The 16,501-nt window shown below is 42.1% G+C and overlaps 1 protein-coding gene across 2 annotated transcripts in view; it reads left to right on the top strand.

Moving 5' to 3' along the window:
• Nucleotides 1-16,501, top strand: part of nbr1b (NBR1 autophagy cargo receptor b) — a 45,218-nt gene that overhangs the window by 10,608 nt on the left and 18,109 nt on the right. For both annotated transcript variants that reach the window (XM_039824339.1, XM_039824338.1), the window contains exons 8-13: nt 5,195-5,320; nt 6,632-6,838; nt 9,341-9,500; nt 12,624-12,707; nt 13,472-13,657; nt 14,340-14,453. In XM_039824339.1, coding sequence (XP_039680273.1) covers nt 5,195-5,320; nt 6,632-6,838; nt 9,341-9,500; nt 12,624-12,707; nt 13,472-13,657; nt 14,340-14,453 — 877 coding nt within the window. The remainder of the gene's footprint in view (nt 1-5,194; nt 5,321-6,631; nt 6,839-9,340; nt 9,501-12,623; nt 12,708-13,471; nt 13,658-14,339; nt 14,454-16,501) is intronic.

Below are 16,501 nucleotides of genomic sequence, written 5' to 3'. Positions count from 1 at the left end.
GCAGCTAACTGGCTGCAGTAGGGCTGCACCATATGAGGAACACATGGGATATGCATTAACTTTGTTAAATATCACGATAACTATATTAGTTAGCGGTAAATAAACAGATATTAAAGTGTACTCAGGTTTGCATTTCTGCTGCTTTCAGTATTCTGCAGTGTTGTAGTCAAGACCACCTAAACAGAGACCAGGTCATCACCAAAACCAGAGTGTATGGAGACCTAGACCAGACCAAACAACTGAAACATACAGTATATATACACAACTAGCTAATATGTATAGCTAATATTCACTAAATCCCTTTGGGTGAGGGGTGAAGAGATTTCTGGAGAGGCAGATCGATAACTTAAAGGAGAATTCTGGCCAATTTTTACGTTAATCTTGATCGCTATAGCTACGCGAGTACTTTCGATAGAAAACCCCCCGACCCGAATCAGTGCAGGTAACACGGAGAAGCTGCAGCTACGTACTACAAGCGTCCCCTGAGCTAAAGCGGCAGTGCTCGGGGCAAGTTTTAGAGTGCCTTTGTGCCTCTTAACAGACACAAAATTCAATTAATATGTCTGTGCCACATGAATAGGGCCCTTACGTGTCAACAAGATGCATTTTCAACTCAGACATTGTTTAAATTCACCTACCCTGGTCCCTGTCTCGATCCTGCCGGTAGCTAGCTTGCCCTGCTAGCTGATAGCCGTTAGCTGCTAGCTGCCGTCCGGTGAGTGTATTCAGACAGGCTTCTGTGATAATCATCCCAATAACAATCCACAGAGCGGTGGTGGTGTGGCTATGTCCTCCAGAGGACAGGTCATGTCACGTCTTGAAGTGTATTCCCCCCTAAAAAAAACAGTAGTGCGGTAGTAGCTGTTAGCTGCTAGCTGCCCTCCGGTGAGTGTGTACAGCCAGATAGCTGTTAGCCGTTAGCTGCTAGCTGCCGTCTGGTGAGTGTATTCAGCCAGGCATCTGTGATAATCATCCCAATAAAAATCCATGGAGCCGGCGGCGGCTGGTGGATGTCCTGCATAGGACAGATCATGCCTTCGCAGCGAAAGGTTTAGATTATTTCCCCCTCAAAATAGGTAATTGAGCACTGTAGTGGTTATGACCATATCAGTGACTATGTAACTACATGGAAACGGGATAAACGATGTCTGTGGCTTGCACAGTAATAGCGTTACTGAAGCTTAGCTGTTGCATCGTCTCCTGGGAATTCAGTTGTAGCAGAAAAAGGTAAACAGTAGTGTGCAGATTGGAGCGTAGTGTGTGAAGAGTGAAAAGCGGAGTTGTTTATAAGGAATGAAGCTTGGAGTATGAAGAATATAGCAGACATACAACACACGGAAGAGCCTTTTGAGTTTGATGGTCGTCCTTATTTATTCGAACCCAAGTATACAGACGAAGAACTAGCACAACTCACAAGAGTTGGAAAGAACGAGACTGACAGACACAGGGGAAACAGGCAGATGAACTTGCTGCTCCAAGCACAAGCTAAAGCTAGCCTTCAGTAACTGCCTGGCTGTACACACTCACCGGAGGGCAGCTAGCAGCTAACAGCTACTACCGCACTACTGTTTTTTTTAGGGGGGAATACACTTCAAGACCGACATGAATTGTCCTCTGGAGGACATAGCCACACCATCAGCTAGCAGGGCAAGCTAGCTACCGGCAGGATCGAGACAGGGACCAGGGTAGGTGAATTTAAACAACGTCTGAGTTGAAAACGCATCTTGTTGACACGTAAGGGCCCTATTCATGTGGCACAGACATATTAATTGCATTTTGTGTCTGTTAAGAGGCACAAAGGCACTCTAAAACTTGCCCCGAACACTGCCGTTTTAGCTCAGGGGACGCTTGTAGTACGTAGCTGCAGCTTCTCCGTGTTACCTGCACTGATTCGGGTCGGGGTTTTTTTCTATCGAAAGTACTCGCGTAGCTATAGCGATCAAGATTAACGTAAAAATTGGCCGGAATTCTCCTTTAAGCTAGCTAGCTTCGTTAGCATCACTTACACTTTCACTTACACCTTTCTTTATTCTTCCTTACTTAGTGCAGATACACATTTGAGGTGGTCCCAGCTGTGTCGGTTAGCTTTGCACTGCATTCACACACTGCTGTGTTTTCTTTTAGATGTTGTTTTGCAAATAAACTCTTTATTCAAAAAATAAAATGAATAAAATGTAATAAATAAAATGTAATTACCGAGGATTTGGCTGACATCTCCTAGACAGCCAGAGTTTCTTCTCCTGTCACCTACATTCACTTTGGGAGTGTGTGTTAAGGGGGGGAGGGGTTAACACAACAGTAATGCATTTCAAATAAGAAATGAGTCAAGTCATTGGTTGCATTTGAAGCAGGAAGTTTAATATCTAATCGCAGTAGAACAAGACAGGTCTCGAGTTTTACAACACGGGTATTCTGCTATTTAGAATGTGCCAGAATATCATTATTTTTCTTAATGCTTTAGTGCCTAACTTTTTGATATTAATGAATTTTCGTTACATTCAAGCCATCACCAAATGAGTTGCTACAAAGATAATTAAGACTATCAGCTCCACACAACTCTCTCTGGATTTCTCGGTATGGCTATGTTTAGAAGATTGTGGCGTCCGGCGACTTTCCAGTTTAGATAATGACCTCTTCTGAAGAGTCCATGTTTTTTTAATCCTCCGTGTCCTCCTTGGCTACTAGCAACTGCGTGGAAGAGGGGTGGGGGGTGGTGCGTGATCACGGAAGGCTTGTATCATGTTGACACGCGGACAGTTTTGTTGTCCTTAATTAGAATTCCTCATGGGGGCGACAGAAACTACGCACAATAGCTTTAAATTTGAGTGCCTTGACTTATTCCTTCTTACCAAAGAGCACTGTCCTTTCTTCACTGACACTAGTTCCAAGAAGCTCTCCAATCTCTTCCGTTCTTCAACAAATTGTTGAAGTGAATATAAAAGACAGCACTGAAAGAAGAATGAGCTAACACAAAAGAATCTCGGAGTGTGTTTCGCGATATGTCGCAGCCTTTCGTGTTGGGTTTATTGCGCCAGTTGATATCGAAGTTGAAGCCATATATTTGGCAGCCCTAAGTCACTTTGGATTAGTGAATTAGTTCCAGAGTCACGCCGTACCCACCACTCTGCTGCTCCCAGCTTCTCCTCTGTAACAGAACTGCTTTCATTCACTTTTTTTATTTCCTTTGGTTTCTACGACAAAGTAGAAGTGACTGTAACCTCTGTTATTTGAGGCGCCAACATTATTTGAACACTGGCCGTCATTTTAAAGTGTACATCTCCTCTTCTATGAACTTAACCACTCCACTTTCACTGCTCAGGAGACAGTCAATGTTTATAGTCATCAGTAAATACCACACGTACTGTACCAACATCTGCTGCAGAAAGTAATGCCTTTTTAAAATGTCTAAAAAGGTTGAAAAATGTGTGTATATGTTATAATAGTATATCTAACCTATACTATATTGATATCGTCATTTTGCAACCTTTTAATAGAATAAATAGCCGCGGTTTAATACAAGCATGTTTCTGTCTCTTTGTACGTACACACGATGCTCTTCTGTTTCTCTTAAAGGTCCCATGACATGGTGCTCTTTGGATGCTTTTATATAGACCTTAGTGGTCCCCTAATACTGTATCTGAAGTCTCTTTTTATATAGACCTTAGTGGTCCCCTAAGACTGTATCTGAAGTCTCTTTTATATAGGCCTTAGTGGTCCCCTAATACTGTATCTGAAGTCTCTTTTTATATAGACCTCAGTGGTCCCCTAAGACTGTATCTGAAGTCTCTTTTATATAGACCTCAGTGGTCCCCTAATACTGTATCTGAAATCTCTTCTATATAGACCTTAGTGGTCCCCTAATACTGTATCTGAAGTCTCTTTTATATAGACCTTAGTGGTCCCCTAATACTGTATCTGAAGTCTCTTTTATAGAGACCTCAGTGGTCCCCTAATACTGTATCTGAAGTCTCTTTTATATAGACCTTAGTGGTCCCCTAATACTGTATCTGAAGTCTCTTTTATATAGACCTTAGTGGTCCCCTAATACTGTATCTGAAGTTTCTTTTATATAGACCTTAGTGGTCCCCTAATACTGTATCTGAAGTCTCTTTTATATAGACCTTAGTGGTCCCCTAATACTGTATCTGAAGTCTCTTTTATATAGACCTTAGTGGTCCCCTAATACTGTATCTGAAGTATCTTTTATATAGACCTTAGTGGTCCCCTAATACTGTATCTGAAGTCTCTTTTATGTAGACCTCAGTGGTCCCCTAATACTGTATCTGAAGTCTCTTTCCCGAAATTCAGCCTTGGTGCAGAATTGCAGCCACTAGAGCCAGTCCCACAATGAGCTTTCCTTAGGATGTGTCTGTAGCTTTAAATGCTATTGAGGAGGAGAGACGGGGGGCACGGTGGAGGGTGGAGGTGTGGCCTTGACCAGCTTGCAGCCACGGTTCTATTTCCTCATGGGCGGGTCAAATTCTCTGGGCAGCTGTGGGCGGCGGGCAAAGCAGAGAAAGGGGGAGGTAATTTTCTCAAAGGCAGAGCAGGATACCCAGGGCTCGGTTTACACCTATCACCATTTCTAGCCACTGGGGGACCATAGACAGGCACCTCATAAAGTGGCATTTTCATGCCATGGGACCTTTTTAAAGAGTTTGTGCTTAAAACATGTTTCCTCCTACACAGTCCGTAGGCATTACACAATATAGTGTTTACCTTGTCATAAAGACATGAATTCACAAAAGTACATACAGCAAGTTATTTTAACTAAGCGTGCTGATATGATAAAATTGACTAGAAAAACTGAATAGCTTTCAGTGCGCTGCAATGGCCTAAGCTAATTTGCAATGCCAGTCCCAAGACGGGCCTTTTAAAATACCTAAAACTCAACAACAAATACATAAAAGACGGAACACAAACTCAATATACATACATTAAACTCATGGCTCAACAACAAGAAAATACAGACTAGTACAGAATGAAAAGAGAGGGCAGAGAGGAGAGCCATTCTTTCTTTCCTTGAAATCTGAAACTTAAAAATGGGATTCGGTTTCTGTTCCAGCTGCCTTACTTTCTCTTTCCACATGTTTCGGGCCTCACAGAAATATGTTGACTTGCACAGAAACAGCCAGTCCTCAGCTTGTCTCTCCCTTTCTTTTCCAACGTGTCCCTGTCTGTGTGCGTGGTTCAGTGTGTGTACGTCCTGTACTCTGTGCGAGCCCTGCAGTTTCTCACATGATCCCAGTCACAACCTGGTGAGAGCCCGGACTCCTCTGTCCATCCCCGAGCACGGATCCCCAGCCCCGGACCACAGCAGGTAGGACGCCGCAGTCTTGTTACCAGCAGTGGAAGAGTATTCGGATCCAGCGCAGACATCGAGGGCCAGACTTGTAGTTTATTGACATGCTTTTAGTTCATCAAAAAAGTCAATCATAGAAGCCATCATAGAATTTAGCAAATCAAGCAAAAACGATGATTACATTTTTAAAAGCAGGCTGCCACACGGCCGACGCCCAACAACCGGTTTCGCAGCATGAATGTGCAAACTCTCTGGTATTGTGGGAATTTCGGAGTCTCAAAATCTGCCAAAATTCTGCTTTGAGTGTTGCGTAAAACTAGGGCTGGGCAATATATATCGATAGACTATCGATATCGTGATATGAGACTAGATATCGTCTTCGATTTTGGATATCGTGATATCATGATATGACATAAGTGTCGTCTTTTACTGGTTTTAAAGGCTACATTACAGTAAAGTGGTGTACTTTTCTGAACTTACCAGCCTGTTCTAGCTGTTCTATTATTTGCCTTTTCCCCACTTAGACATTATGTCCACATTACTGACGATTATTTATTTAAAATCGAAGTGGGAAGATGTTTTGTTAGAGCACCAATTGTCAACCCTAGAATATCGCCGCAATATCGATATCGAGGTATTTGGTCAAGAATATCGTGATATCTGATTTTCTCCCTACGTAAAACACAGTTCCCCATCTTTTTGGTTTGGCGCACACAACTAAGGAGGGCCAAAATGTCTTGTGAACCTCAGTTGATTTGCAGGATCAGAATTTGCGAGGGGCCGTATTTGGCCCGCGGGCCTTGAGTTTGACACGTGTAGTAGGGGGTCCCTACTCTGTCTCTCTTTCAGCTAAGGGGTCCCTGGCCTTAAAAAGCATTAAAGACTAGGGGTGGGAATCACCAGAGGCCTCACGATACGATATCATCACGAAACTTATGTCACAATACAATATTATTGCGATTTTAAAGATATTGCAATATTCTGCGATATATTGCAATTCATTACTTTTTTTCCAACTTCTAATTTTTCCCAATTTCAAATGATGTTCCCAAAAGAAAACTTTGTCAACATCTGTTTTATCTAAAAAGATACATTTCTCTGTTTGTTCATCTCACTTTACTTTTATTGCTGCAAAATGGGATTGTCAAGCAGACAAACTGACCAACACATATATCATTAAAGATCCATACTTGGCGTCTGTGTATCGATACAGTATTGCCATGGAAAATATTGCGATACTATGCTGTATCGATTCCCCACCCCTATTAAAGACCCCAGTGTTAAAGGAATCATTGTTCTAATGGCTCGAACGGCGGTGTCCCCTTTCAGGTTCTACAGGCGAGGTGACCGCAGTTTCCGAAAGGCGGAGAAGCAGCGGCTGAAAGCGGAGAAGCGCCTGCTGAAGGCCGAGGTCAAAGAGATCCGGAAGCAGCTGAGAATGGAGAGGCGGGGCATCCAGTGGAGCTCCTCCCACCGAGATGGAAGCTCCTCCCCCGTCCTCCTGCAGCCGCGAGCCACCCAGCACAGCAGCCCCGAGTAGGTCCCTTAACACTAACGCTCACACACTCCCCAACTAGATTGGTTGGAGTACACCCTGGAGAGGAGAATGATTCAATAAAAGGCCAGTGATCCCCAACCAGGGGTATTTTGGGCCCTACTTTAACGATCTAAGCGCACGCTGTGTAGCTGCTGGCGTTTAGGGCGTGTACCAATCCACTTTTGCTAGTTTAACGGCAGAAAAAAGGGTCTGTGCGCCAGGCGCATGGTTCAAAAGGGTCGTACTTAGTGTCTTAATTAATCATAGGTGTGTTTTGGGTGTAACATGCAATAAACCAATCAGAGATCATCTCCCATTCCCTTTAAAAGCCAGGCACGTTTCTACCTTGGCGCATTGCTATTATGATGGAGGATTTGCTGAGCAGGAAGGAGAGATTTTCAGGAGAAGAAACTGATCTGCTCGTGTGTAAAGTGAAATCGCGAGCAGATAATATCATAATACTATTTCACATTGTAATATTTTTATTTTTAATCTTTTGCATGTGTGTGTGTGTGTGTGTGTGTGTGTGTGTGTGTGTGTGTGTGTGTGTGTGTGTGTGTGTGTGTGTGTGTGTGTGTGTGTGTGTGTGTGTGTGTGTGTGTGTGTGTGTGTGTGTGTGTGTAAAACAAGCATAATGTGCGTGCGCTGTGCATAAGCCATGGGGCATTTTACTAATGCACTGTTAAAATGACAATGAAATGCTGCGCTATTGACTTTAGACCAGGTTTTTGTTGGCCGACGTCGCGATCACTTTCCACTGCCTCAAGATAGCGATACGCCCAGACTGCACCTGAACACCCCTCCACCAGCACGCCCATGGGTCACAGATGGGCGCAGGTGCGTTTGCTATTTAAACGATGTGGGCGCTGGACAGGAAACTGACAACTGCGTCGGTCTTAAACTAGCAAAGACACTTGCGTTGGGCGCTGCGCTGTGCTTGGTGCAAGATAGGGCCCTATGTTTTAGTGGAAGATTATGGAGTAGCTCAGGACATTTGAAACAAATATGAATTTTAATAAAAATACAGTAATATCTTTGTTTTGAATCAGCAATATGTGTGTGTGAAAGCAAGTGAGCAAGCACGCAGAGAAGTAGAAACTGTACAGAATATGGATAATGGTTCAAATAGAAATGTTTAAAGCTTAATGAAATGGATAAACATCAAACGTAGTTATCTTAAACTATTGGATAAATAGCTCAACATAATGGATATATAGTTTCAATAACTAGCTAAAAGTAATATGGATAAATGGGTGAAATACATAGTGGTGGGGTACTTGAGTTGACAACCAGCTTAAGTTAATTACTTCAGTAAAACTACTAACCAGTCCTTCCAGAAAAGTTTTTTTGTGATTATTGCGGGCAAAAATCCTTGATTATGCAGCACGTTTTCTTAAAAAATGCGATGGATTATGCGGGATATTTATGCAATTTTATTCAATGAAATTGCGGGAACTTGCAAAAACTGCGGTTTGATGAAAAAGAGAAAAACAAAGTGATTTCCCCAACACCCTGCTTTTCGACGATGTTCACGCCGCATAATTACGTCACTTCATAACGTTCCCATGGCAACAGGGGGAAAATGGCTGCTCTTGTGTGAAGTAAACGCAACATTTTTCAACTTTCTGCTAAGATATATGTGACTTTTTTGCAACGAAAATGCGGGGATTATGTAATCATGCAAGTCCTGCATATTTAGCACGGAACCCTGCAATTTATGCGGCGAAAGTGCGGCGTATTTGAAAAAATGCGGCCCCCGCATAAATATGCAGACTTTGGCTGATTATGCATTGAATTATGCGATCGCATCATTGCGTTTTTCTGGAGGGACTGACTAACACCACTTTGTTACAAGTGAAAGTCCTGCGTTGAAAATGTTACTTAAGTAATATTATGTAAGGATCATCAGGGAAATGTAGTATTAAAGTATTGAAAGTAAAAGTAGTCAATGCAGAACTCTCCTCCCATTGTAGAAAGTGTAAAGGATCCAAACAGTTGTGTGTTTAATGGTCTAATCATCTCAGCTGGACTTGTAGGCCGTTATATTGTTGGTTAGTTTCATTTATATTAAACATATAAAACATCAGATTTTATAAACTACATGTGTTTAGTGTGCAGGAATCTTAATGTGTAAAGTAACTAGTAACTAAAGCTGTAACAGATGAATGTAGTGGAGTAAAGAGTACAATAAAGAGTACAATATTTCTCTCTGAAATGTAGCGGAGTAGAAGTAGAAAGTGGCATGAAAAGAAAAGACAAGTACCTCAACATTTGGACTTACAGTACTGGAGTAAATGTACTTGGTTACATTCCAACACTGTTGACAACTGACAAAAAAAGGTTGGGAACCAGTGTTGTAGGTTATGCCGGGTTTAGTTTGACACATACTGTAGATTCATTTAAAACCCGCTGAAATGTGCAACAAAAGATCAACCCTGGTCTGAACTTTGGGAAACACATCTTTAAGGATGCGAGACTAAATGGCTGTATTTCTTGCCCAGGCGTCCAAAGCGTCCCTGTCCCCTGGTGGTTCCAGCCATGACGGCTGCCTTTCTGGACGAGAACCTTCCTGATGGAACCCGACTGCGTCCCGGGACCAAGTTTATCAAGTACTGGAAGATGAGGAACACTGGAACAATCTGCTGGAGTGCTGATACTAAGGTAAAGAACTCCACTGTTGTCAAAAGGCATCTCTGTGAGCGTATCCCCACACACGCGCAGTACAGCAGCGGGAGGCGGGGAGTTGCTACATCGCTACAAGGCTCAGTGATTGCGGTTCCCCGGCTACCGGTGTCATGCCAAAAACTAATCATCCGAAAACCGATTGCTGTCTAACTTGCATGCACATGAGGAAATGGGGAACACAAACACGTAAACGCCCAGGCCCTCGGCCTCTCCAACATGTTGTTTTGTTGCCAGCGGCGCGCTACAGCGATCGTTTCGGCGTCTCTGCGAGCTGTGTCAAGTCACGCGTGTGGAAGGCCACAGCGCAGCCGGATACTTTAAAAAAAAAACGAATTTCAAAAATAATAAACCCAGGTGTATGGTGATTTTGGCTGTCTTGACTCCTCAGCTGTGTCTAGAGCAAGACAGGCGATCGGCACACAGAGAACGAGCGAGACAGACAGACAGACTGTGACAACACACACACACACACACACACACACCCATTTAGGGGACACGTTGAATCTCTACACTCCCCTAACCCTGATTGAACCACACTGCAACATGTGGGTTTGAGTTTAAAAAAACACACATTCACTACTAGGCGCTATACCTATGCCGTACGGTAAAACCGCCTGTGGACACAGATTACGTGTGTAAGTTATGCTGCAAATGTTTAGTTAAAGTAAACTGTATTAAAGGCATAATGCTGGATAGTTTCAGAAAAAAAATATGTATCATATTTAATGTGATATTTTGTGAGTAGAATCTGAATCTGCAACATTCTCTGTCAGGTTCAGGTTACTTTATTGGTACCTGTAGGTAAACTAGGTTTACAGTCTAAGAGGGAGGGCATCCTTAAAACTTTGGAGACCGCCACATAACATGCAACACACAAAACATGAAACATATAAAACAGACTGTAGAACACGGATAAAAAAACAGTACATGACCACATTGACTTGTGCGTTGTGTGAAAGTAAGTCGACAGTTTGTTTAAGTAATTTCCGCTGGGACAAAACTGTCAGGTAAATGTTGTAGTACAATGTTTTCCTCTGAAGTACACAGTAAGTCAAGAGTATACAGGTAGTTGCATATTAAGTGCTTTGGGGGTCCCTCTGTAAGTTATTTCAGGGTACAGTGGTTCTCAGGAATGCTACAAGCTGCAATACAGGAGGCCAAGCAATCGGCACGTTCCAAACAGGTATGTTTCGAAGGAGCACTGCACTACTTAAAAGGGCAATTCTGGCACAAAATGAACCTAGGGGTTAATAACACGTGTACCAAGTGGAACGTTCTCTGGGACGTGTTTTCATGCTAATCGAATGCGTCTCTAGCTTTAAACAAGCTACCGCAAAAAAACGGTGGTTACCTGCTAACGCTAGCTTTCGGGGCACTTGGCAAATCACTATTTTATACCACTAACAATGCTCAAAATAGCACCACACTTCAACGGTAGCATAATGAAGGTCCCTAAATGTTAACCGAAGCATTGAGAACTTTGTAAGTGTAATGACTTTAAAAATGTTTATTAAAAAGATAGTTTATAAAGACCACGAACGCTGTGCAACCAGTAGCATATAGCTCAAACACAGTGTTCGTGATTCAACTGCTCATGACTGTTTTCTAAGATGGCACCCGAATGTAAACACAAACGCTACGGTCTTTCTAAACTATCTTTTTAATAAACTGTCTGTGCACTTACAAAGTTCTCAATGCTTCGGTTCCCATGTAGGGACCCTCATTATGCTACCGTGGAAGTGTGGTGATATTTTGAGCCTTGTTAGATGTATAGAAATAGCAATTTACCATGTGCCCCGAAAGCTAGCATTAGCAGCTAACCACCGGTTTGCGATAGCTTGTTTAAAGCTAAGGACGCATTCGATTAGCATGAAAACATGTCCAAGAGAACGTTCGACTTGGTACACATATGTTATTAACCCCTAGGTTCATTTTGGGCCGGAATTGTCCTATCAATAAAAAGGGTTTATCCTCTTGGAAGCACAAGTGTGTTTCGCAAATGTCATAAGCCAAATATGTGGCGCCAAGAAATATATCCTCTTCTGGAGACCCTAAATATCCATATCAAGATCCAAAGCACTCTGGCCAGCAGCTGTAGTATTGAAACAAATAGTGATTAGAATGTCTTTATGCAACTGGGCTCCGGTGGAAATGTTTGTTGGTCTGTCAGTTGGTCCACCACTTTGGACCAGAATGAAGTATCTCGGGATATATTGAATGGGTGGTCATGATGGCTACCAACATTTGTAGTTCTCAAGGGAATGAATCTTAACAACTTTAACCCAGACTATTCCCTATACCACCACCATGAGCCTGACATTTTGGTGTTTTAAGTTAAATGTTTCAACAATTGTTTAACAACTGAGTACAGGTAGAGTACAGTGGCTTTATTACAGCCTTTCCCACTGAAAACAGCTGCCTGCTGCTGCTGGAGACAACCCAATTACCCCTTTTCCACCATGGCAGAGCTGGTGCTGGTTCGGAGCCAGAGCCTAGTTTCAAATCGGTTCTTTGTTTTTCGACCACCAAAGCACCAGCTCCGAACCAGTAAAAGTGGTTCTTCAGTAGCACCAAATCATTGCTGGGCCAGAGGTAAGAACCGCTTAAGTCAGCGGCTGGGGGCGGGGGTTTGGCGCTAACTTTCCTGGGAAAGATGAGACGTATACAGTGACGTAAGACCTGGCTCTGTGCTGGCTCCTTAGCCTGTGGAAAAAGCAAACCGGTTCTTTGGAGGCTCGTCAGTCGAACCAACTCCGAACCGGCACTAGCTCTAGCTCTGAACCAGCACCTGGTTCTTGTTGGTGGAAAAGGGGTAAATGAGATTGGTGAGAGGGAACCAAAACGGTGAAGGTGCAGGCAGTAAAAACCCAAACAATGAGCTGAAGGAGGCTAAAAGGCAGAGTTGATAATTCTCTGTGTGACCCCTCTCTCACATTACACACAGTCATTTGACCCCTTGTTCATTAAATGGTTGATTGGTAGAACTTTTACATGTATGATTTCTGCTGCCACGTGTATTGTGACAGTTCTACAGTATGTTGTAGTTTAATAAAGTTGATAAGTGAGCGTCATGTTTTGCCTTGTTTTTGCTCCCTGCAGCTGAAGTTCATGTGGGGGAACCTGGCGGTGGGTTCAGGGGACCGTTGGAGGGAAGTGTCCGTTCCCTTCCTGCAGCCAGGACAGGTGAGAGGAAAGTTTACGTTTTCACTTAGCTTCGGGAAAAGTACCCTGAACTTGTCAGCTAGTTCATCCTTCTTGTTTTCTCTTCTGAATAGGGATGTTAATTATTAACCGTTTTAACTGACAATGAGGATTCTGACCAATTCATGCTAAAAGTTAAACAGTTAAAAAACAATATTATTAAAACCAAAATAAAAAAGTAATTAAAAAAACATTTGCTGGGATCCTAGAGAGAACTGTTTTGGTGTTGAGAGAAAAGACTCACTTGCTGCACTAAGTTAAATGTATTACGCTTAAGACATATTTTAGTTACTTTGCTTACTTAGTTATTTTTGTAAACAAAAAATCAATAACTTTATTTTCTCCATGACTTTGGCAGAATGAGACAGCTAACTAGACTATCTGTCCAATCTGAGTTTTCTGTTGCACGACTAAAACTACTTTTGAACATACACATGTTCCACCAAAACAAGTTCCTTCCCGAGGCTATTTAGCAGAGGCACCGTTGCTGCGTCCAGCGCTTAGCGCTGCCCTAGACGACTGTGATTGGTTTAAAGAAATGCCAATTCTCCCATCCAGGACTAGCCAGACCTTCCTCCACAGGGCTGTAAAGGAAGGTCTGGCTATGCAAGACTAATTTAATGAGTGTCAGGTTTCGGTCAGGAAAAAAAAAAAAAAAATCTAAATTAGTATCCCTACTTTGTACCACTGAATCACATGGATATGCTGAATTGTAGTTCACTGCTTTCTTGTCTGTGTGTGCCCAGGTCGGTATAGTGAGCGTAGCGCTGTGTGCTCCCACTGTGGACGGCTCCTACACCTCCCACTGGCGCCTGGCCCACGCTGGAGAGCAGTTTGGACCCAGGGTCTGGTGCAGCATCGTGGTTGATCCTCTGGCCCCAGCGCCCATGATGGCTGATGGGATACTGGTGTCACCCTGTGTCACACCACAGGTAGAACCAATGGGTGGATGATTGGAAACCGAAATATCAGGATTTTAGCAGCCAAAAGTAGCAGTTTTTGTTTATATTTAATGAACAATAGTTACTTACCATATTTTGGTTATGTCCACTGATTTTGATTGACAGCTAGGCTACCGATTAGCAAATCGGCCGCACCATAGTAATTATGTGTGTGGTATAATTCATAAAGGGAAGTTGGAAACCTGAGTGCAAAGTTTTTGGAGTTCTAGCTTTAGTTGAGACCAAACAGGTTTTTTTAACCATCTAATCATCTTTTTTCATCTTATTTCATATTATTCAAGAAACCATCAGTATTATTTATTTCCCCTAATTCACACACATGCTACATTAGCCTACAATGTTTTTGTAGGATCATAAAGATTTATTTCTATAGGGAGGATATTTGAGTTTAATTATTATTTTTTAACAACAAATGCATGTTGCCTGGACAACAAAGGAACAAACCACCCTTCTATTGCTGAGGCAGTGGCTATCATTTTGAAACAGAATAGCCACTTCAATGGTGGAACATAGACGGTGTGAAAAAAATGAATGAATGTGTGGATATGAATAAATAAACAGAAATACACCCTATAAGTACACACACACCCAGATGTGCTGTAGATATGGGTGTGTACAATATGGGAGTGAAAAGATGTGACTTTGTCTGCAGGGTAAGAACCCTGTGGCAAAGGATGGGAAAGCCTGTGCAGCGAGGGAGCAGCCATTAATGTCCGTGGACCAAGAAGAGTACTACATCCCCTCTGTGGATCTGCTCACTGCACAGGTAACCAGTCAGCACACTGCTGTTCACTCTGCACTGAGCCCACGGGGGGGCTGGAACTACAATATCACCTGCTAACTACAAGGGAAGATGATCATACAGCAGCATGTGACAATGAAATGCAGTGTTCATTAGGTTTATGAAATGGATTCATTAAAATTCATCAACCTCATAACCACAGACGCACAATAACGTTATTGTCTAATATTTAACCACACAGACACACACTTTATTCCTTAATCGTCATATACACACAGTACAATGTAGTGAAAATCTATTACTGCATTTAACCCATCCTTAGTTGGGGTTCAGTGTCTTGCCACATTCTACATTCTACCTCCGAGCCAAAAGCCACCCTACACACACACACACACACACACACACACACACACACACACACACACACACACACACAGATCCTTAATTACAAGTAGCAAAAGCAGTGTAGAAATATTCCTTTGCAAGTTTAAGTCCTCCATTCCAAATGTTACTCAGGTAAAAGTACTCACAATGAAGAATGGCCCATTTTAGAACAATATATATTATTGGATTATAATTATTGACACCTCAGTGTGTAAGGATCACTTGGAGCTAATTTGAACTACCTAACGTACAGATTAGGTAGATTCATCTATAGTAACTAATTTGTTGAGTAGATTTTGTATTAATATCTTAAAGTGATGGTTCGGAGTAATTTCACCCTAGGGTCCTTTGCACCATGACCTCGAGCCAAACACCCCCCCCCAGAAGCTTTTTTCACCTGGGTCTAACATTGGGAGAGTTAGCGTAGAGTAGCGTTAGCCGCTGAATAGCTTAGCGCAGAGGCTAATGGATCAGGTGTCTCTTAACATTACCCCACTAATAATGCCCGAAATGATACCAAAGGTCTACACTAGTATATATAGGTTATGCACTCATAAAACGATGGATTGTAAAGTTGGTAGAAGTACACCAGAAGTTTATGTAAATAACACTTGCCTGCTGGCTTCTGCTCTCTGCTGTTGTTGTTGCTGCTGTAAAGACGAGTGCTTAGGGACATCTACAAATTACAACACCGAAAGAGTGCAACAAAAATATTTTTTAATTTAACTTATTTTTTAAAGTAAGTGCTGTAGTATAACTAGCAGGAGACAAGTAATAATTGAGGTAAGTTTGGAGACATTACCTTATTTAATCATTAAATTAATAAATATTTTTGTTGCATCTCTTTTCGGTGTTGTAATTTGTAGATGTCCCTAAGCACTCTTACTGCCCGGTAGTAACAGCAGCAGAGAGCAGAAGCCAGCAGGCAAGTGTTATTTACATAAACGTCTGGTGTACTTACAAATTTTACAATCCATCGTTTTATGAGTGCATAACCTATTTGTACTACTGTAGACGTTTGGTATCATTTCGGGCATTATTAGTGGGGTAATGTTAAGAGACACTTCGGATCCATTAGCCTCTGCGCTAAGCTATTCAGCTGATAACGCTACGCTACGCTAACTCTCCCAATGTTCGACCCAGGTGAAAAAAGCTTCTGGGGGGTTGTTTGGCTCGAGATCATGGTGCAAAGGACCCTAGGGTGAAATTACTCCGAACCATCACTTTAATGTGGAAAGTAACTAGTAACTAAAGCTTTAAAATAAATGTAGTGCAGCATTTCCCTCTCAAATGTATTACTATAAATAATAATGTCATGTCTGCCCTTTCCCCTTTATTAAAGGGGAACTATTAAATGGCATGTAGCTACTAGGTATAGTTAGCATTGGACACTAATAGAATATAGCAGCACTTTCTACAGTCAAAAAATCCAACATTATAAAATAGTAGATATTACAGAGAAATACGGAAAAAGCATAATATGTCACCTTTAAGCTTTGTTAAACATAAAACAACATAAAGTACATCTTATAATAAAATTATGCTTTAACACTTGGCAAGTGGCAAATACAGCAACAGCGGTACGCTAACATCCACATTAACGGAACATTTTGAGTTTTTTGTATCAAAATCCCTCTTCAGTTTTCAGAGACCAGGGTGACGTCTTCAAATGTCTTTTTTGTTCTATT

Source organism: Perca fluviatilis, chromosome 15 (genome assembly GCF_010015445.1).
Source record: "Perca fluviatilis chromosome 15, GENO_Pfluv_1.0, whole genome shotgun sequence".
In the NCBI taxonomy this organism is placed as follows: Eukaryota; Metazoa; Chordata; class Actinopteri; order Perciformes; family Percidae; genus Perca; species Perca fluviatilis.
Note: the sequence above shows the minus strand (reverse complement) of the source record. Positions and strands in the feature narration are given on the sequence as shown.